Raw genomic sequence first — 22,502 nt, 5'->3', positions numbered from 1 at the left:
TTCTACAAAAATAAGTAAGAAAGTGTGGGATCCATGCCTCTCAAAACCTACATATAACTTTATGCGCATTTGGGTGTCACATTTCCCCTTATTTTCCCTATTTCTGAACAGCTAAACAATAAGGTATATCTAATACACATAGGAATACAAATATTTATTAAAACAATGTTGGTAAGCAGGCTATTGATGGCTGTGATGCAGGACAGTGGTGGGGGTGTTTGGGTCACTGAGGAGGTACTGAGTTTGGAGCCCGATGCCTACAGCCTAGCTGTGGAATTCCTTGAACAAGACACCTGACGTCAACTCAATGACTCAACTCAATTCCATTCATTCAATTGAGCTTCTGCCTAATGACGGACCTAATGAATAGTCGTCACTACAATAATGGTGGTTTCCGGAAGGCACAGGTCTTGATCATTATGGTCGTGGTACGGTACACACAACGAGAGGACATGTGACATGTACACATACGCAGAATGGACTCATCTAGCAAAACATTGTGCTGGGGTTTTCGATAAAGACACATGGCTTGTTTCAAGAAACAGGAAAAAGCCGTCGCCATGGAGATATCTTCTGAAAAGTTGCTCCGGAAAAGCGAGGTCAGCACCGGTACGTTGACTTCAGAATCTCAGAGCCAGAGAATAAATAAAGACAATTGTTTTACAGGCATGGGGAATAATGCCTAAAACTGTATTTCTGCAATACAATATACATATTTTTTTAAATGTTAAATTCATCAATATGGCGTTGTTGTTTTGTAGGAGAACTCGCCATGTTGAATCGACCATGTTGGGTCCCCGCATAAAGTGTTTTGACACCAAGGGCATCCAATCAAGCTGAACATGGGAGAGAATCGCAGCCGGCGAGTGTGGACAAATTGTCGAAACGAAAGGCAATGAATAGGGGCCAAAGTGTAGGCATGAACGTACACCAGAGACTCTCTCAGGTGAATCCATAATGTGGTTGTGATCTACCCTGCATTCCCTTAATGACATTCATAATGACTTGCGTCTTGCTGAAGTCCCCCTCCCCGCCCTGAGTTAACACCACATATAATACGGCAGCACTGTTGCTCCACAGTGACAAATCTCCGGCTTTGGGGAGGACATTGCAGAAGACGAGTGACGTCTTAATGCAGAGTAAAGACCTGGCCATCCTTGGCAATAATTAGAATGCCTTCCTAAGGCATCTTGTGCAGCTTTTGTGCAAATATTAGTAAAGAACACGATTGCAGATAGCCTGCGAGTTCTAGGAATACTATCAACATTCACTCCAAACTGAACCATACTCCCATAATATCAGAACCATGTCATGTTATATTTACAATACCAGGAAATGACGCAAATAGTAATGCTGACCGCAATATATGGTGTGATACAGTCAGCTATGCTCAAATATATTATAGTAATGTGGACATATGCTTTATCTGTATGTATATGAAAAGTAAAATCCACATTTTCACGCCTCATTTATTACACCTTAATCAACACTTCCTTTTGCAACATGTCGATGTAGGATTTTTCTGTCTACAACTTCCATTCCGGTTATAATGAGTTCATTGTCACGCAATCCGCTGAGCAGGAACCATCCATATAACACTTGTGTAACAAGTTACACTTCTCTGAACGTGTCCACACTGATGCAGTAAATTGCAACCTCAGGGTTATTTTTATCAAGGTTTCTTAACAGCTAGCTAGAAGAAGATGATTGGTACGATCCCGGGCACTAAATGTACTACCCCTTTTTCAACTCAAGCACTTTGGGCTTAATAAAGTGAGTTTAAGTTAAAGTCAAACATTGAATCTTCATCCGGATGTTTGCTACCGTTAATGATGCAGTGCAAACGGAGACAAATATGGGAATATGTTGGTGGCAAGGCACAACAAGCACATACAGCTCTGCAGCTCCACTACCAACAAACAGCATATTTGGGGCATGTACTGCAGTACTGAACTGCTGAAACATACATGCAATCACAACTTTCACCCAATTAACCAGTTCATGTCATGTCAATTTGTTCTAGTCAACGTGATGTTTGGCCTCAAAAACGAAATTCATGTGGTTTTGTTTTTTCGACAAGCATACCACATGAATTGAGTTTTTGAGGCCAAACATTTTTATTTATTTTTATTCTTTATTTCAAGGATAGCCCCTTGAGATGTACCATCATATTTTCGAGGAGGTCCTTTTACATCATGATTTACAAACATGAAGTTGTTGTTGAAGCAGTGCTTTTTTATGTAATCAATACCACAAACATAAACATAACAACATAACATAAATATTATATATATATATATATATATATTCATAGTCCTTTTCAACCAAAGCAGGTTGAAAGCCAAATGTAGAGCATTTAAAAGCCTTTATAAGGTTAAAGAATGATACAATCAGGATAGACGAGAGGTAAAGTTGCTCTACTCGCCACCAAAAGGCTCTGGGTTTGAAGCCCAATGTCTAAACATTACTCGTGGTCAGTCATGAAATAATTTGCTAAAGTCAATTTTCAAGATAGATAGATAGATAGTATCTGCAAGATAAATGATAGAACAACATTCACTAGTAAATGTGAACAAGATATCCACACCTGGCTGTTGAAAGTCACCAATTTCAAAAGATGGCAAGGAATGATTTGCCACTCATGTCTGACAACTCTAAGGAACCCCTTTTTAACACGTGACGGGGACAATCTCCCACAGTTCATAAAACATCCCATAATAGCTTCATGGTGCCTTTAAAGAATGGGTTCAAGACTTCCATTAGCTTTTACAAGTAACACTGTTGCCAATTGGTATGGTGTATGCAACTCTTGGCCATCTTATGCTCTGTTAGGAAACACTTAAGAAAACAGGCCCTGATAACACACAGCAACACAATACTGTATGTACGGGAAAAGAGTAAAACCGCACCGGGTGGGACATTTGATCAAAAATCCAGGAGAGACAGTCCACCACGCCACAGAACCTCTCCCCATTCGGCAACATATATGAAAATGACAAGACACACGAGACACAAACAAGTGCACCATGGAGGATCGGGCGTGCAGTGGCAAATAGGACCCTAGAAAGCAATTTAAATAATAAAACGAAAACATTACAATACATCAACAATTAAAAGGAATCAAAGGAGGGGAAGAACAAGGAAGAGATACCGACCATGTGCTGCGGGTTCAGTGCTGGGCGCGGAGTCTGAGCACACAAGGACAGGCGGAGTCGGGGCAGGCACACATGAGAAGGGAGGAGAAGGTGTGGGGTGGGGGGGGGGGGATGGGGAGGAAGTGGCAGGAGGGGGGAGTTGTGGCAAGCAAGTTGAGAAGAATAAATGAAGTGGGGGAGGGGGGGAAGAGATTTTGGGGAGGATGCCGAGGGAGGTGGGGGGGGGGGGGGGGGGTTGGAGAAGAGGGAAGAAAACAAAATGACACCCATAAGCAAGCCATCAGAAAACCAGAACAGGACACAACAAAAAAAACAACAACAGACAAGGCACTGAGGGAAATAAGAAAAGGGGGGAGGGGCTAAAGGCAGTGCAGAAATAAATAGTGCACACGTATAAATTGCACATGCACATACTATCATACACACTGATGATACATTATGCTGCTTGACTAACACAGATGGACATAACAACAAGGGACGGTATAGTATGGCCACATACTATAGCGTCCTTTTTATCCAGGAACACAGACCGCCATTTCAGAGAAAAACATGTCATACATTTGGAAATTTAGCTGTAAATGTAAAAAAAAGTATGATGGACACAATAATATACATGTCTTATATGAATCAAAAAGTAACCATAGCAACCTGGATAAACCATTCATCCCATGTCTACATACACACACTCGGCCAGCACTTGTAAGCTAAACATATCCTGTATCTGGTTGGAAGACAAGCTAAAATGCTGTGTCCGTAGATAGTAGTTATACATTTGTTGAAACCGCCCTTTGAAACCTCCATCTTGCCATCCGTGAGTGAGTTTCTCTTTGGGAGAATATCTCCGTAGCAAAGCAGGAAACACTTGCTGAGCGGACACTGAAATCCAACGGCAGGAATACAGCTACTTCTGCAGCTAACTACTCCCCACAGTTGGCTTTCACGATATCTTTAGGAGTAAATACTTTGTCTTATATAATATTGGTTCATAGATGTCAAGCTCGTTACTTTAATGTCTTGCAGATCTGCTGACAAAAGGAGTAATGACTTTCTCTCGTATAATAAAGGGTTGTTTAGTAAGAGAATATGGTGGCTTGAACGTGGCTGTCGGAAATTCTATTACAAAACCGAAAGCTATGGAACATGGATTTATCAGTGATGAAGGCAAGACAATGACTGGGTCGGCTTGAAGTGAAGATAGACTTTTATTCTATGTTAACCACAACTATAAGGCTCCATTCTATTGGGTTAGGTTAAAATATGTTTACCTCAGAATTGCCTCTAAAGCTTGCTTATGTCAAGCTTTTGAAGTATTAATATCTTATTTAATCAAGCTTTTTGCTATTCTGACCTAGTGCCCACACGCCGACTGAAGGGGTCATTGTGATTACCTTGGGTAGGCAGAACATTTACAAAATCCGGGCATAGAAAGTTTGGCAAACGATTCAAGGAGACTGGCTTTCAATTTGATAAAAAAAAATGGAAGGCTGCCTGCCTTTAATGACAGTAAGGTCAGATAGGAAGAGTTTCTACCTACTGAAATGGTTCACAATTCCAATGCGGCATGAAGACAAACAACTTCCTGGCTCCTGGATCCAAGGCCCTCGTTTTCTATCAAAACTTGCGACAAAAGAAGCACTTCTGCAATTTTCAGCTTTCAGAAAGAGAACGCGGTTTGCTTTATCCCCATTCATACCACAGGCAGAGGCTGTGTAAGGCCACTCCATCATTGTGTGTTCCATTAGGGTGCAGGGCCTGTCCCTTTAGGGGCCTTCTTATGTTGTGTCCCTTTCCCTCCTCAGGCCTCGAACATGGTATGCTGTCTAAATCCTTGTCCACTGATCACCAGCTCGTATGATGCGGGCAGAGGCCACTGAGACCAAAGACTTGGTGGTTCCCACCAGCCCTTTGGAGCTCAACAAGTGGAGACCCTCAGATGTTAAGTGGCCTTCTTTCGTTTTTTTGCTACCGGAATCTCAAAGTCCAATGGGCTCAATAATGGCATGACTAGTTTTTTCCCAAAACATTAATTTGGTGCTTAGCAGGCCTACAAATACCAGTGATATTTGTAGGCCTGCTAAAGCACTTAATCAATCACTTGAATAGACATGAGTTCTTTGACCAAGATGACGCTAGATTGTACATTGTACTGCACTGCTGCCAGAGTCTGCAATCAACTCCTGGTGGTGTTTGACAGGCATTTGACGAAAACAAAACGCTGAACCTTTACTGTTCACATGCTGGTGATTTACAAGTATAATTTTCCACCCATTACAGGGTGATTTTAAACAATGGAATGGGTGGCCTACACTATAAAAAGCAACCACCCACAATTCCATATAGCATACCTGGGCAGCTGTTGCCCAGGCAAAAGACAGAATGACAGCCTTGTCTTTTAATGGTCAAAACCCGTCAGCGAGGCTCAAACGCCTTGAGAAACACAGAGAAAGAGAGAGAGAGCGAGAGACAGAGCGAAAGGAGTACGAATCCAGCCGTACAAATACGACAACAAAGACGAAGAGGATTCAACCAAACCCCATGTTGTTTCTAAGAGAGTTATGTTCTCCGTAGGATTCGTCCACAAAGGAAGTAGGAAGTATCGGTGTGCGAACAAGGAGGAAAAAGGTTTCTCTTTGTGTGTTTTACTTTTTCAAGCACATGTTCCATTGTGGGGACTGAGGTCCAGAGAACCGCTGCACGCGTGTTTACGTCGGCGCTCATGCATGGGCCCGACATGACTGCCAATACATCCTTGGCATTGGTGCTTTAAGCCAGCGCCAAGCGAACTGATTGCCTCTTGGCCCTGCTTTATGAGTTCCATCTATTTTTGGCCATCACAGTACGTAATAATGGCGCACTAATGACAATAACCCTCCACATTAGGAAGATGAGTTGGCTCACACTCCTGTGTTCGCCTGACATGGAGCGCAATACATCTCCCCTGAAGCGCATTCTCACTGCCATATGCGTGTGTGTGGGTGTGTGTGTGTGTGTGTGTGTGTGTATAAATATACGTGTGGATGTCTCACATGACTGCAGTGTGTGTGTGTGTGTGTGTGTGTGTGTGTGTGTGTGTGTGTGTGTGAGAGACAAAACCTTAATCAAGTTAGCCATTACTTTCTGGCTGTTGTTTTTGAAGTGGGCAAGGGAACATGTAAGAGGGAGATGGTGGCATAATCTGGCAGAGAACGAGGGCGTGTGTGTGTGTCTGGGTCTGCATGGGGAGTGCTGAGAGTACAATCGCAAAAAGGAGAATGTACATGTTTTTAAATTCTTAAATCAGTTCGCCAGATGGTGGTTGCACAATTTAAGCTGCTTACAAAATCATTTTCTATTTCCCCTTGTGGTCTCTGTATTCCCCCTTCTTTTCTATTGTGTCTGTCTGTGTGGGTGGGTTCTGATTTGGACACCGGCCTGTCCCCGAGATGTTTTGAGTCATTTTGTGATGTTTTCGAGGCACCACGTGCACCTCCCACCTGAGGCAGCTCAGGGAATCCCTGGTATTGACAGGACTGCTACCGTGGGATTGAGACTCCAGGAATCCTAAATCTGGTGACAGTGCACATTTGGAAAACATCACTCGTATACTCCAGGCAGGAGAATGAGAGTGACAGAGGGAGTTAAGGGGATTTTGTAGATTCTAGTTGATCCTAAAACTCTTGGGAAAAGTGTGAATCAGCACAAAAGCTACATCTGCCAGAGACAGCCAGTGGATATAGGTGGAGGATAATTCCCATAAACCCATGACAAACAAGTAACAGCTGTGTTTTATCGTCAGACTAATCGTAGTACAATTCTGTCATAAACTGAGTACATTTACTCTTTTGGGTGGGGGGGCTGGCTTGGCGAAAAAATAAATAAACTGACAACCCAACAAAGAAAGGAACAACAGGGGTGAATAGTAAAATGAATAGAGAAAGGCTCCGAGCAGGACTCTGTTGTTAAGCTGTTTGCTTTGCGCCATGTTAATAGCAATCTAGTCATCTTAAAATGTCAAGCACTTAAGGGCTCCATGTTGGGGTCAAACGACTTTTAGAAAGGGCTCAATACGCCATTCTATCCCCTCTTAATAGGAAATTGATTGAATCAAAAAATAGAAAAATAGCCTCCATCCCACTCTGATGGATTCAGTTAGCACCATTCATTTTGCTCTACTTCGCCCGTGTGTGTGTGTGTGTGTGTGTGTGTGTGTGTGCGTAAATAAAATCAACCACTGGCAGCCTGGAGTAAGTATGACAGAGGCCGCTTCACTCGCCTCCCTCTATATAGTCAAGGCAATAATGGAACGCTCAAGAGAGGGTTTGAAAGTACGGAGACAGAGTGAGAGAGAGAGAGAGAGCGAGAGAGAGAGAGAGAGTGAGAGAGAGAGAGAGAGGCAGGGGCAGGCGATGAGTGGGCAGCGGTTTCATAACATGCAAATAGCTGCCATGGCGATGATGATGATGAGGACGATGGCGGTTGGATATTTTCTCCCTTGTTTTTTTTAATCGGCCCACAGATCTTGTTGACGCCCCACCAGGTTATCCCGAGAAGGAGTGAGTGTGAGGGCGGCGAGGTGGGAGGTGTTTACTGGCACCGCACCTCCTCCGTGCGCTCTCCGCCGCCACCGCCGGCACTCGAGAGGCCGCCGGAATTAGCCTGATGATGGTTTTTTGGTGTTCCTGCGACTCACCGACAAAAATCTCTTTCAGCGCTAAATGAATCGGGGCGGGTATAATCAGAGCGGCTCCTCCACTCCTGCGTCTCGTTACAGACTTCGCTCTTCTCCTCAAAACTAACGCGAAACGAGATGCCAATCACGGGTGCACCCGCCCCTGTTAGCCGCGCTGCCTTTAATCCAATCAGATGCTATAATCAAGCACAATGGCGTGGCGCCTCGCTCTCCTTCAGAGGGGGATTCATTGCAATCCAGCCGCCCGTCAGAGAGACTTTTGATTGCCTTTCCTGGTCAGGCCGATTTTCCCCATGCCGGGCCCTAAAGCTAGGTTTATATTTCTCTCCCTTCTTCCCTCCACCTTTCAGAGATGGAGGAGTCAAACGTCTCAAGTCTTTTTGTTTTCCCCCAACGAGCACCCAGACAAGAATAGAAATACTCTTTCATTTGGTAATGGTAGTGGAACTGGGTTTTAGCCCAGAGATCTCTAATGGTGTGACATTGGAGAGGCATTTTAAAGCTAAAGACGAACGGGTGTTACCAGAATATAATCCAGGGCTCAGAGAGGGGGAACAATCAGACCAAGATTATGATAAAACTGGTGGAAAGCAGGGAGAAATGAAAGTGTGTGCATGTACATGTGTATCATTTGTGCGAGTATGTGTGTGTGTGTGTTAGAAAGAAGAAGAACTGCAGCCCAGGGCCTCCAGGGTTACAGCTCCATCAGCCCTGCCAATCACACCAGGACCTGTATGGTTGGCTTCCTCTGACACACACACACACACACACACACACACACACACACACACACACACACACACACACACACACACACACACACACACACACACACACACACACACACACACACACAGGTATGCAAGTAGTATAAAGTATGGGCAAATACCAGGTTTGATGAAATATTTGTATATATTCTTTATCTTTGCGTTTTACTCTTCGTTTGACAGCATCATCACAAAGTGATAGTTGACACATTTATGTACCGAATAATTTGAAGATATGGTGTTTCTAATAGGAGCTTAGCTCTGGGACCCTCAGAGCTAAGCATACCGATGTTTAGCATTAGCAATATTCTTCTCCAGTTTCAGTATCTGACCATAAATGCATATTAACACTGCATACAGCACTTATGGGGCCCATTTGGTAATGCGCGCACACACACACACACACACACACACACACACACACACACACACACACACACACACACACACACACACACACACACACACACACACACACACACACACGCGCGCGCCTGCTGGAGTTCTAATCTCGCAGGCGCACGGACAGTGCAGCATGAAACGGCACTCGACCAATTAATATTCAGCGCTTCCTACATGGTGAGACGTATACATTGGCCTGGTGGGAGGACGTGGGTCAGCGATACCGGCAGCCCGCCTGGAACACTCCCCCCGCAGAGGCCCAGCTCCAAACACTTGTTACCACTCCTCCTCCCGAGACTATTTTTAAACCGAAAAATAAAGTCTGTGGCTACATTAGAGTCAGGGGTTGGGGAGGACACGGCATAACGTATTCACAGCATTCCGGGGGTGAACCAGCATTAACAAGTGTATGAAAAATGAATATATCAATGATACTTAACGCTTCGGAATCGCTTTAAAACGTACAGAGCGTCCTTGTGTAATCTCCGACATAGCAAAAGGAAAAAAGGGGGGTAGAGCGGGGAGCGAGGAGGGCGAAGGCGACATGCACGCGCTCAGCGCTAGCACACACACACACACCAATACACAAACACACATGAACACACACACACACACACACACAGACACACACACACACCCACCCACGGTTGCGGTGCGAGGCGTATGGAGGGGATACCGTACCTTGAGGGCCGTGGGAGTGGGAGATGATGGCGGCGGAGGAGGTGGTGGAGGCGGGGGTGGTGGAGGTGGTGGTGGTGGTGGGTAAAGGGGTGGTGGTGGGGGCATCTGGATGGGAAAACAAAAAGTACACCACAAAACACATGATGGGGACGGCAAAAGGAGGAGTGCAAAAGTAAGAAAACGGCAAAACGACGCACAAAACGTAAAAAGGACCAAATTATATCAAATAAACGGCCACTGGGAAAGCATGGAGAGGAAGGGGAGTGGGAGGTGTGCGTCAGCACGTCAGCATTCAATGTGAGTTCCCCCCGCCCGGGCTCCACCTACTGGCTGCAAGGGAGAATGAGATGTAATATTGACTACGGCGGTGGGCATACCATTGTCAGAAAGTGATCAATTGCATAACAAACTATGGGCACTCGTGGGTGTCATGGTTACGGGGCGATCAATCTCGACAAACAAAAAACGGGAATAATGCCCACTTGATCCCTTGCGGAGAGAGTTGAAAACTATGTCATTGAAAAACGCAGTAACTGGCGACAAACAAACCCGGGATCCTGACAACCAATGAGCTACATCGACGGCAACACGGAGGAAACCGCCTCCGTAATAAACCGTGTGTGCCGGCAGACGTTGCAGAGAGTGGCAGACATGCCTTTAGCAAGAGTCCAGGCCTTATTTGTAATTGTTTTATTTCATTAGACAGGTAGGACTCCCCCCCCCCCTCTCACACACACACACAGACACCTTCAACCTGGGCAGACAGCCACGGGAGATATCAACAGTGACAGTTCCCCTGTGGAGGCAGCGGAGGCGTGGCTGAAAGCAGCCGCAGGCAGCTCGGCCCTGGTTAGCAGCCACCGCATGCCGCTGCTATCCTCCTGCAAGTGGACTGAACACCGCGGGGCTCACGCAAAAGGTGCAAGAAACGAGATGGGGGGGGGGGGGTGTGGGGAGGGAAAAAAGAAACCGAGGAAGAAAAGCAGCGTCTTTCAGGGCTGATTTTTTTTCAAAATCAAAATGGGAGGGGGAGAGAGAGAGAGCGAGAGAGCGAGAGAGAGAGTGCGCGAGAGAGAGAGAGAGAGAGAGAGAGAGAGAGAGAGAGAGAGAGAGAGAGAGAGAGAATGTGTTGCTAGGGAGCAACTCATCATGCTAGCCTACAAAGGCATCTCTTCTTAGATGAAATTGGGACCGAGATGAACAAGTGGAGTGCCTGGAAAGTAAACTTCGCTTGAATTGTTGTCCTTTAAGAAAAATAGACATTTCTGCCTTTTGAATGTTGGCAGAGGAAAAAAGGCACATGGCAATATCAAAGACAAAGTCAACAACAAAAGCAAAATTTTGTTGCAGTCTTGTGTCTATAACTACACACTGAGGACACAAAGACTCTGTATTTTCGGCCCATGAGCAAGTAGTGATGGAAGATGATGTCAATCTCTTCCTCTGGTCCTCCAATGCAACAGAGTTCCTGACTCATATCCTCCAGTGGTTGGTGTGACGTCTAACAAACATGGTGCTGCGGCCAAATGAGACGTAAAACAAAAACGTGGCGACCCATTAAATCAGGCTTGTGGGTCCTTTAATGGAACAAGGACATTGAGTGTCCTAATGCTTTGAATAAGGCATCCAATTCAGTTAGGTTTTCCATGCATTCTTATAAAACCTTCCTTCGGAAGGACAGCGTCTATGTTATTTTATCATGCGTTTCCGTCCAATGGAATGAGTGAAAGCACCAACACAACAGGGGATGTTCACTATAAGACAAATGTAGCAGGAACCACAGCTCACCAGAGCTTCCTTGGTGTTCTCGTTTGAGTTGAAGAATCGTTGTTCTTCCCTTTCATCTCCTGCACAGGTAAACCCTGATTTTGGGTGTACTTGTAATCAAAAGTGAACGTTTAGTTTCAATCAGGTTAATGGTGAATAAAAGGCTGACAGCGACTAAGAGGAGCTCTGTCTTCCCTGAGGGCGCATTGGTTGTTTGTGGTCTTGAGGATTGTTTACCTCCAGGGCAGAACACACCACTGGCTGCGTGGCTTTTAATATTTTCAAAAAGTATTGTTGTTTTATTCTTCCTCATTAGAATAGGATCAAACTATAGAAAAGGGAAGGCGGAGAGGTCTATGTAGCCCCTCAGAATTCAGCCTGCAGCAAAAGTACAGATGCAAATCATCAAGGCCTTCAGGTGTTGCAGATCAATACTACACACACTGTGCTGAGGTGGCAGTTTTCTTAAAACATGCTCCTTCCTCTTGTTTAATTCACCTGCTGTTTAAGAAATACTGCTCAAAAGCGAAACAAAGGGCTTCTGTGCGGAACGGCCGATGGCTGTGGAGGTGGTCCGATGCGGAGGGGGGGGGCGGGGGACGTCTGGCGAGAGGAGAAGGTTTGCACTGATGAGTTTTCGCACATGCTCAGGAGATCAGGCTCACTCCAGCCAGCTCGGCAGTGGTTCCACTTAATTGGTTTTATCCCATCATGAACTGCGAGGGGCCCGGGCAGATGTTCGGGATCAGTGTCAATAGCTCATTAAAAACTTAGCAGTGACGAGGGGGGAAAAAAAAGAAAAGATTAAAGGCAACAGACTGGAAGACTGGCCCCGTGTTTACTGCATGTTTTGGCCCTGCCTTCTGTTTTTTGTGCTTTCTGCAGCTAGCCGGTGCACGGATATCAAAGCACACTGGAGCTGATTAGCTTTCAGATGTGGCGCACGTTTGAATTTGCTTTCGCTCCTTGCTGACTCGCTGCACTCTCACTTTTTTTACATTCATGACTTATGAATTTTGAAGAAGGGGGCTGCGGTATCCACTGAGAGATTTGTCAATGGAGTATGCTTCTCCTTAAATTGGGTAGGTTTAAGGTTTAATCATATGTTAAGCCATGCCGTGTCCAGAGGCATATCTAAGCCTTCAGCCATTCTCAAACCCTTCACATAGGCACCCTGCTGCTGTGGTCAGCAGTTAATTCCTTATGATTCCTTTGGCCATCTTATTTTGGACCTAAAAGATCAGTGAAGATATGGATTTTACAGTTCAGAGTCCATTTAACATGGAAAGGGTTTTAAACAATGTCATCACAGGAATCCCTCTCCTTCCTTTCCCATAAAGTAAGTAACCACATTTTAAATATATGTAAAATCCTAATTCTGATTTATTTTATGTTCTTATTTTATGTTCTGCACTGAAACAAAAAAATCAACCGCATTTGCGTCAGACAAACACCCTAATTCCAACACTATTTCCCTTTGGACACCTCCATCTAACTATTGCAACTTTCTAAGTTGAAATCTGGTAAAGACCAATCTGATTCAGACAATCTCAATTGTAGGAAATTGAAAGCAGCATAGGGCGGTGCAATGTTTCCTTAATGTATTTTACTTTCCATTATACTCCCAAGACAAAGATCCAACCAATAAAAACGAAACGAAACAAAGACCTACCCAGAATATCCAAACCCCATCTAATAGTCAGTGAGGTGCTGGCTGCAGTAAAAAAAAAAAAATGAAAAAATCCTGCGTTTCAAATTGGCTTCCGTTCCAAGACTGCACAGTGCAGGCACTAGCCTCTGCCGCTTGTGTCAGTGTCAAACACGTCGTTAAATTTAAATATTAAGAAAAAGCCAGTATCCAACATTGCAACCACAAGCTTTAGAATGCGAGCTTAAGACGTTGTGAAGGCTGCCTGCTCCCAGGTCTGGACCGGGGGGGGGGGGGGGGGGGGGGGGGGGGGGCGACTGTGCCATCGGGAGAGTCCCCCTAGGCCGACCTGGACAAAAGCTACTGGAGGGGCTCCGAGGAATGAGTGAAGACATAAATGAAGACGAATAGAGCGCAACAGGGTCAATAAACAAGCCACTACCATGCAATAAAAAATTGGGCAGCATTGAAGAAGGCGTGGGGAGGCAAGTGAGAATTTAGGAGCCAGCTCTTTTTATTGGCTGTAAAAGAGTGCCTCTGTCAAGCGGGAACTGCGGCTGCCTGTGCCGGGGGTGCATGAGCTGCGACGACGACGCGGCGGGATTAATCCACAAGGGCCTCGTGGATCCTGATGCATTTTGGGAGGTGAATGGAGGAGAAGGCAGGGGCGCAACACCACTCAACCACATAATAATGTTTTGGGGACATTCTAGTGTTTGGGCGCGTTTGATTCCCGGCCCAAGCAGGTCCGATCTGCAGCCAGCCCCGCGGGCGTCCGTGAGCGAGACGCCCTCAGTAGTGTCTTCTAACGGGACATGAGATTGTGTTTGCTCGACCACTACGATCATTTCCCTAGCCCGGGCTTTCAGCGACTCACGGGCGAGAGAGAGAGAGGGAGAGAGCTTTTGTGATGGCTCCGCATACTTTTTATTCAAACTTGTTTTGTTGCAGGATTTTTGTGTGTGGACCGTGGTGGCACTGGCATTAAAGGTACATTATTAGGAATGGGGTAGGGGGTGGGAAACATCAAAAGACTGGCTTTTATAGAGACTTTCTTTCCTGTAATGGCCGCTGGTGTTATGTCACAGGCCTTTTAATTGTCCCAAATGTTGCATTACTGTGTTTATCTTTGTGTGTGTCTGTCGTTTTTAGTTGATCTCAACATGGGGGTGAGGGGTGGGCGTCCGAGACAGCGAGAGAGCGAGAGAGAGCAAGAGAGACAGACTTCCAGGCCACCCCCACAGTGTCGTGCATTGTCTGAGCCAGATTCACACACAGCTATGTACAATTCACCAGCACATTGTAGTCTCAGTGGGGGAGTGTTGTCTTTTCAGAAGGTTGGAGTATGAGGACAAGGGTCAAAAGCAGAAGCAGCTTCTGTCATACCAGTAGTCCTTTTACAACACACACACACACACACACACACACACACACACACACACACACACACACACACACACACACACACACACACACACACACACACACACACACACACACAGGGAACTTTAATTTATGACAATTACTAGTTAAGTAAGCTTAAATTGGTTAGTTATTGGTGATTAAGTGATCTGTTTTTGTATATATGTATATTTATATCATATATATTGATGGACTGTTAGCAAATGTGGTAAAGATGATTTGTGCCTCTGTTCTTTAGAACTTTTTTGAGGAGTTCCTACGACTGTTAACATGAATGGATAGAATTGTAGTGTCAGACATCTACTACACACACACACACACACACACACACAGACAATACATGGTGATTGAAATACCTTTGTGCATTCTTATGTTCTTTAAGTTAAAATATGTTCTCATTCCATCCATTGAGGGAATGGTGAACATTTAAAATAAAAGATGCGGCTCTATGCAACTGGTATTTTTATCTATTCAAGACTATCTTTTGTTTGATTCTTCAGTCCCTTATTGTTATGGAGGCGATGAATATTCAGGCAGAAGAGCCGCAAATCAGGTACAAATAGTACTGTTGCCGGCCTTTGAATAATCAAGGCAATTCTCTTTTTACTTGAATAATGTATTTTCACCTGCACCCCCTGCCACACACACAGGCACAGGAAAAAATATTCTTTTCTTTCAGCACACACTTGTCTTTGAAACTGGTAATTATGATTATGAGAAAAGCAAAGAGCACATTGAAGTACTGTGTATGCACGCGCACACACCCACACACACACACACACACACACACACACACACACACACACACACACACACACACACACACACACACACACACACACAATTAGCAGACACATTCAAATTCAATTGTGTGTACACTAAGACACCCACACACACACACACACGTGAATAAAAGAAAGCGTGCTCTATCCATTGCAAACTACTAACAGCTTTCAGGTAGCAGGTGGCGGTGTAAGCAGTATCGTAGTGACCATGTGCTTCTTGACAGTGTTCATCATTAGCGCTGTAAAGAAGCCTCCCTTTAACTGGCAGACCATCCGTCGCTATGGACACCTTTTTGTTAGTTTTGTTAGTCGAATAAATTACAAAGAAACAAAAAATAAAACAAGAGGCACAAATGTTTTCGCTGGAGTATTTACTGGTTAGAAAATAATTTGAAAAAGAAATAAGCTAAACGACTCCTCTGCGTGCTAGCTTGACACCTGGCGGAAAAGCAAAGATAGCGAAGCGGTAATTTGGGCGGCCAAAGCTAAATGAGGACATTGGAGTGTAATAACACGGAAGTCCAAAACGTACTGAAGGTTTCAGAGCATGGGGAGAGAATGCTAGAGGCAGTGGGGGCAGGGGCAGCTGCAATGATGTGATGCTCATATATATCTATATATAGATATATATATAGAGATGTATATATAGATGCTATTACTTTAGAGTATAAGGAGTACGGATGTGATAGCTACATGGTTGACACGAGAAAAGTGGCATTCATTTCATCCGAGGCTGTAAACAGTCATAGATTTCTGAAGCCTCCGTGTCGCCTTGACAACAACCCTGAAAAGAAAGTGGTCATGGGCAGGGATCGGAGGGAGAACGAAGGGAAGGGGAGACAGGAGAGAGAAAAACAGAAGAAAGTCGTGCTCAATAGAAGGAAGACCATGGATGAATGGGGGCGTGATGGAAGGGAGGTGGGAAAATAAGGACGGACGGAAGGCCGGCATGAAAGGAGGCAGGAACAAAACACAAATGAAGGTAAGGCATGAAAGAAGACATCATGACTCATTAAAAAAGAAGGAACAAAGGTGCACAGCCAGGCAGGCGATAGAGGAAGGATGAGTGGCTGGAGAGGGTGGGGGGCCGCCGAGTTAAAAACATGAAAAACAACAGCACAACAACGGACACACACACACCGCCACTTCCCCCCCCCCCCCCCTTACGAGGGCATACCGTAGACGTAGAGGACGTAGTCTTCGTAGGCCTCGCCCACCGTGTTGGTGGCCACGCAGCGGTACGTGCCGTTGTACGACTTGTTGAGGTTCTCGATGTACAGGTCGCCCCCCGTGATGACGGCGTGGGAGGGGACATCGTCGTCCACCTTCACCCAGTTCACCTTCTGCGGCCTGGGAGGAGAGAAGGACAACCAGACGCGTGTTTGACCGTTGGATCACTTAGCAGACGCTCTTATCCGCAGCGACTGGCGGAGAATTCAGATGCCGGGTCTTGCCGGAGCCGGGAGAAGGTGATCTGGGAGACCTTGGTGATCAAACCGAGTAGCTATTGGCAAGGGGAGTGGAGCGTTCCATCCACTTCACCGTGCCACCCCCTATGATATACTATCATGCTCGGCTGTGAATACAGAACGCCTCGCGTATAGTAGATCATGTCTTTCAGCCAAAAACAATTCTTGCCAGGATTAAGGCACTCAGACACTTACTAAGAAATATTTAGCAAGTTCATTTCTCTGAGCCGTGTGCAGCACTTTTATTTCACCCGTCATTAAAGTGTAGCAAATAGTTTTTGACATTTATGGTTTGTGTGAAAGTGTGGGTTTGCTGTTCAGCTCCACACCTGTTTTTATAGCATTGCGTCACGAGGTGCATTGTCACTGCCATTGTTCCTCCTACAGTACAGCACCAGGGGAACTGAATGCAAAGTGCATCATGACTATGAAGGCAAACGCTTTTGAAAATGCCTCACCAATACGCACGGAAAATCCTGATACACAATGCATAAATAGATTGGCGAGAGAAGACAACCATTTGATTTAAAGTATGAATGCGTCTAAGCCGGACCTGTCATAGTCTTTGACCTCATCTTTGCATTTGATGTAAACATTTATGACACCTATTCATTTCAAATTAAATAAAAATGGCACAGTCTTCACAGAACCAGCTCAATATGGCTGGCGACAAAGAAGGAAAAATAAACAACATTGCGAGGACCAAAACACCTCCATTTTGTAAAGGCAACCTTCCAGGACCACCGGTGGTGGCTGTTATTTCCCTCGAGAATGTCTCTCTCTCTCTGCCTCCCTCGCTCTCTCCCCCTCTTCTGTTGCCTCGCATTCTGGCGGTTTAACTCATTTTCCTCCATTTGAAATAGATCAGATGGGGAATGGAGGCAGAGTACATGAGAGAGGTAATTTTAAAAAACCCAATGAAAGCAACACAAAGAAAGAGAAGGGTTTTAAATGAGAATACAAAAAAATGTAGTTTGGGCCCAACTGTAACTGAAGGGGGGGGAAAAAAGAAAAATGAATATACAATGCAACATTTAATGGCTGGTGCGGGTTATTTTCAAAGGGAAGACTGGCTTGGAAAGAATAATTCAGACACAAAAAAAACCAGGCACACACACACACACAACTGGTAGAGGGATAGACAAAAAAGATTTGGGAAGGAAATGTGTTGGTGGATTTAAGGGGTTAGTTTAGGAAGAGTGGGGGAGCACATGGGAGAGGGAAAATAATAACAAGGAAACGTGCAAAAGCCCGTAGAGAGGAAACAGACAGACAGACAGACAGACAGACAGACGTGAGGACAGACCAACTCCAGGTTGGAGAGGAGCCAGCAAGGGGAGGGGAATGGAAGTGTTCAGAATACAAAATATAGGAACACGCACACGTTCTCACACACACACACACACACACACATACACAGATACACTCATACACACATGCACACTTTATCTGTGCTAATGACTCCAGATCTCGGGATGTTTCAATGAAAATTACTTCCAAATCCCAGCGCTCAGGGAAAATTGTTTCCGGCTTTCTCAAGCGAATGGGGGGTTTTGACAGGGGGTCCCTTGCTGCAGGGAGAAAACGGCATGTTGGTTGTAGGTCAGTGTACGGGAAAAAGTACACGTGGGATTTTAGTGATTGACCATTTGTCTGGAATTCTTTGCAATTGCAAACGTGTGTGCTAGTCTATGTGTGTGTGTTTTAAAAGATTGTGCACACAAGTGCACTTGCAATGAAGTTAAATTGATTAAAAAAGGTTTGTGTGTGTGTTAATATTTCACATTTTTTAACATTTGCATGCATGCCCAAGAAAAACTAGCCAAGGGCATGCATGCTAGTGTGTTGGTTGGCTTGTTAATATACATGTGTGTGTGTGTGTGTGTGTGTGTGTGTTGTGGTAACCCGGTCCACAAGAGTCTAGAGATCTCACGGCAAGTACCACGCAGAGGTTTCCAATAAAGCCGTATTCGACGTTTATTCACAGGTAATACATCAACTATACTATGGCCTCCGTGAGACTCGAGTAGTAGGATGTGTCGTCGGAGTTCCCGGTCGGCTTTTAAGATGTCCGCCTGGTCGTTTCCACCCTCCGGCCAGGTGTTCTCCATCGGGCTGATTGCGTTGAGTGAAGATGTGCTCACTGCCGCCGGCTAGTGGATGGCGGTGGTACACCCCGTCCACCACTAGCCCACGGTTCCCCCTGGTGGGGAGCGGGTTGCCACACTCCTTCACCGCTGGCTGAAGCCTCTGGTCGTCTGGGGTCCAGCCCAGACATGCATCCCAGCGTGATAGAGTGTCGGCGTTCTCCTTGCCCGGACGGTGGTCCACCTTGAAGTGGAAGTCCTGGAGGGCCAGGAACCACCTCGTCACCCGGGCGTTGGTGTCCTTGGCGCTGGCCATCCATTTCAGTGGGGCGTGGTCAGTGACCAGGGTAAACTCCCGACCTAGTATCTGAGTTTGTCCAGGGTCCACTTGATGGCCAGAGCCTCCTTCTCCACCGTGGAGTAGTTTCTCTCATTGGGTAAGAGTTTCCGGCTGACGTAGGTGATCGGGTGTTCCTCTCCAGCCCGGACCTAGGAGAGAACTCCCCCCAGCCCCACCTCCGAAGCGTCTGTGTGCACTATGAGGGGTAAAGCAAAGTCAGGGGTTATGAGAACTGGCTCTGAGCATAAGGCTCTTCGGAGCGTCCCGAAAGACTTTTCAGCGGCCTCGGACCATCTGATCTGGTCAGGTAGGGCCTTCCGGGTCAGGTCATTAAGCGGGCTGGCCAGCGTGGCAAAGCCTGGTATAAATCGCTGGTAATAGCCTACCAGCCCTAAAAACGATTTCACCTGTTTTTTGGTGGTGGGTCGTGGCCAGTCCCGGATGGCGGCGACCTTGCTTTCTTGTGGCCGAACGTTTCCCCGTCCTACCTGGTACCCCAGGTAGGATGTTTCCTCCAGTCCGAGGCGGCATTTGGCCGGGTTGGCGGTGAGGCCTGCCTTTCGTAGTTCCCCCAGCACCGCCCGCAGCTGCCGGAGGTGGACATCCCAGCTGTCGCTGTGGATGATGATATCATCGATGTATGCTGCTGCGTAGGCCTGGTGGGGTCATAGTATCTGGTCCATCATTCGCTGGAACGTGGCCGGGGCCCCATGGACGCCGAAGGGGAGGACGGTGTACTGGTATAACCCTCCCGGGGTCGCGAACGCTGTCTTCTCCCGGGCTGACCGGGTCAACGGCACCTGCCAATACCCCTTGGTTAGGTCCAGGGTGGTGAGGTACCTGGCTGGACCGAGTCTTTCGATTAGCTCATCCACCCTGGGCATGGGGTAAGCGTCAAACGCGGACGCTTCGTTCAGCCTCTGAAAGTCATTGCAAAACCTGTAAGTCCCATCAGGTTTGGGCACGAGGACGACCGGGCTGGACCAGGCGCTGCGGGATTCCTCAATGACCCGGAGCCGAAGCATCCAGGCTACCTCCTCCTGGATGGCATCCCGGCGGGCTTCCGGGACTCGGTATGGAGGGACTCGTACCGTTACTCCTGGGGCCGTCCGGATATCGTGGTGTGTGACCGATGTTCTCCCCGGGATCACCGAGAACACGTCCTGATGTTGCATGACAATCTCGCTTAGGTCCTGCTTCTGGGCCGGGCTGAGGTCCTCCCCCACTGGAACCACTGGGATGTCGTGTTGGGCCGCCAACACCAGGGACGCCGGGACTGGAGGGTCCGCTCCCCCCCTCCACTGCTTCAGGATGTTGACGTGATACAACTGGGTGGGCTTACGTCTCCCGGGTTGTCGTACCCGGTAGTTCACGTCTCCCACTCGCTCGACCACCTCGTACGGCCCCTGCCATTTGGCCAGGAATTTACACTCCGCCGTGGGGACCAGGACCAGGACCAGTTCTCCTGGGTGGAAGGTGCGCAGCTGGGCTCCCCGGTTGTAGACCCGCACCTGGGCCTGCTGGGCTCGCTGGAGGTGGTCTCGGATGATGGGCCAAACTTGGGCCATGCGGTCCCTCACCTGCTCCACATGGTCCAGCATGGTGCGGTGTGGAGATGGCTGGCTCTCCCACGCCTCCTTGGCGAGGTCCAAGATTCCCTGGGGCCTTCTCCCGTAGAGCAGCTCGAAAGGGGAGTATTTGGTGGAGGCCTGGGGTACCTCCCGTACGGCGAACAGTACATGGGGTAGCAACTGGTCCCAGTTCTTACCATCCGTGTCCATGGCTTTTTTCAAGATTTGTTTTAGTGTTTTGTTGAACCGCTCCACCAAGCCGTCTGTCTGGGGGTGATACACCGACGTCCGGAGCTGCTTGACCTGTAGAAGGCTCAGCAATTCCTTCATTACACGTGACATAAAACATGAGCCTGCACCGCACCCCGGACGTCGAATCGCCAGTCGTGGAAACGTTGGGCCCTGGCCGCGAGGTTGTGGCCGTAATATGCCAGTATAGCCTGCTTGAGAGCGGGATACTGGCTGGCGGTCTCGGCTGAGAGGTCCTGGCTTGCCTGCTGAGCGGGTCCGGTGAGGAAGGGCGACAGGATGTGGGCCCACTGGTCCTCCGGCCAGCTCTCTCTCCGGGCAGTCCGTTCAAATACCTCCAGGTAGGCCTCCACATCATCCTCTGGGCCGAGCTTGGTGAGCCGACTGGTCGGGGCGGCAACCGGTGCGTCGCGGACGGCGTGTTGGGTAAGACGGAGCACCGCTTCCCGGAGCAGGGCCAGGCTCTCCGCCGTCTCTCGCTGTATGGCTGCGGCCTGTACCTGGTGCTGCTGCTGTCGCTGGGCCGCTGCGACCGCGGCCCCATCGGGGTTCTGCATACTGGGTGGGCGGGTACTCTATCGTGAGTTGTAGTGGGTTCGGGATGCCTGCATTCTCCACCATATGTGGTAACCCGGTCCACAAGAGTCTAGAGATCTCACGGCAAGTACCACGCAGAGGTTTCCAATAAAGCCGTATTCTACGTTTATTCACAGGTAATACATCAATTATACTATGGCCTCCGTGAGACTCGAGTAGTAGGATGTGTCGTCGGCTTTCTGCTGGGTCGTCGTCTCTGCTTCTCCCTGGGCTGAGTTCCCAGTCGGCTTTTAAGATGTCCGCCCGGTCGTTTCCACCCTCCGGCCAGGTGTTCTCCATCGGGCTGATTGCGTTGAGTGAAGATGTGCTCACTGCCACCGGCTAGTGGATGGCGGTGGTACACCCCGTCCACCACTAGCCCACGGTTCCCCCTGGTGGGGAGCGGGTTGCCACAGTGTGTGTGTGTATGTGTGTGTGTCTGTATGTGTGTGTGGGCGTTTTTTTGCGCCCAGGTGCGTAAACTGCAGGCAAGTCACCAACACCATGCAAACTGAGATCTGAGATTTCAGGAATATAGGACTGGGCTTATGTTTTATCATGACAAGCATAGAGACAATCAAGTTTAATGTTTTTTATCTTTTCTTTTTACAAATTGTAAACATTGTAGTGTATAGAGCATCTAATTTAATTAATACTGAATGTAAACTACAAAGACGATATCAACCATGACGTTAGATAATTTTGCGTGGATAAAGTTGCAAATAAAATCGATAGTACCAACCAATAAAAACTATAATACTGATGGTGTGCCATATGCTGCATGTATGTGATGGCAGGAGGACGTCACATGACAAATATCGTCCAATGAGGATGCAATGGGCAGCCGTGCCAGCAGCACAACACCTGCAGCGCAGCGGAGGGATGCTAATAAAGAGCGGAGCCTCAGCTGTTGT

The 22,502-nt window shown here is 47.2% G+C and overlaps 1 protein-coding gene across 3 annotated transcripts in view; it reads right to left on the bottom strand.

Annotated features, from left to right (window-relative positions):
* cadm1a (cell adhesion molecule 1a) overlaps positions 1-22,502 on the bottom strand; it is a 252,300-nt gene that overhangs the window by 15,608 nt on the left and 214,190 nt on the right. For 2 of the 3 annotated variants that reach the window (XM_084474647.1, XM_084474648.1), the window contains 3 exons: positions 16,474-16,646; positions 9,675-9,779; positions 3,156-3,188 (listed from right to left, as the gene is read on the bottom strand). In XM_084474647.1, the coding sequence (XP_084330773.1) occupies positions 3,156-3,188; positions 9,675-9,779; positions 16,474-16,646 (311 nt within the window). The remainder of the gene's footprint in view (positions 1-3,155; positions 3,189-9,674; positions 9,780-16,473; positions 16,647-22,502) is intronic. The other variant, XM_084474649.1, reaches the window with a different exon arrangement.

The sequence above is a fragment of the Micromesistius poutassou genome (assembly GCF_964030765.1).
Source record: "Micromesistius poutassou genome assembly, chromosome: 10".
Classification (NCBI taxonomy): domain Eukaryota; kingdom Metazoa; phylum Chordata; class Actinopteri; order Gadiformes; family Gadidae; genus Micromesistius; species Micromesistius poutassou.
This window is presented reverse-complemented; position numbering and strand designations above follow the sequence as displayed.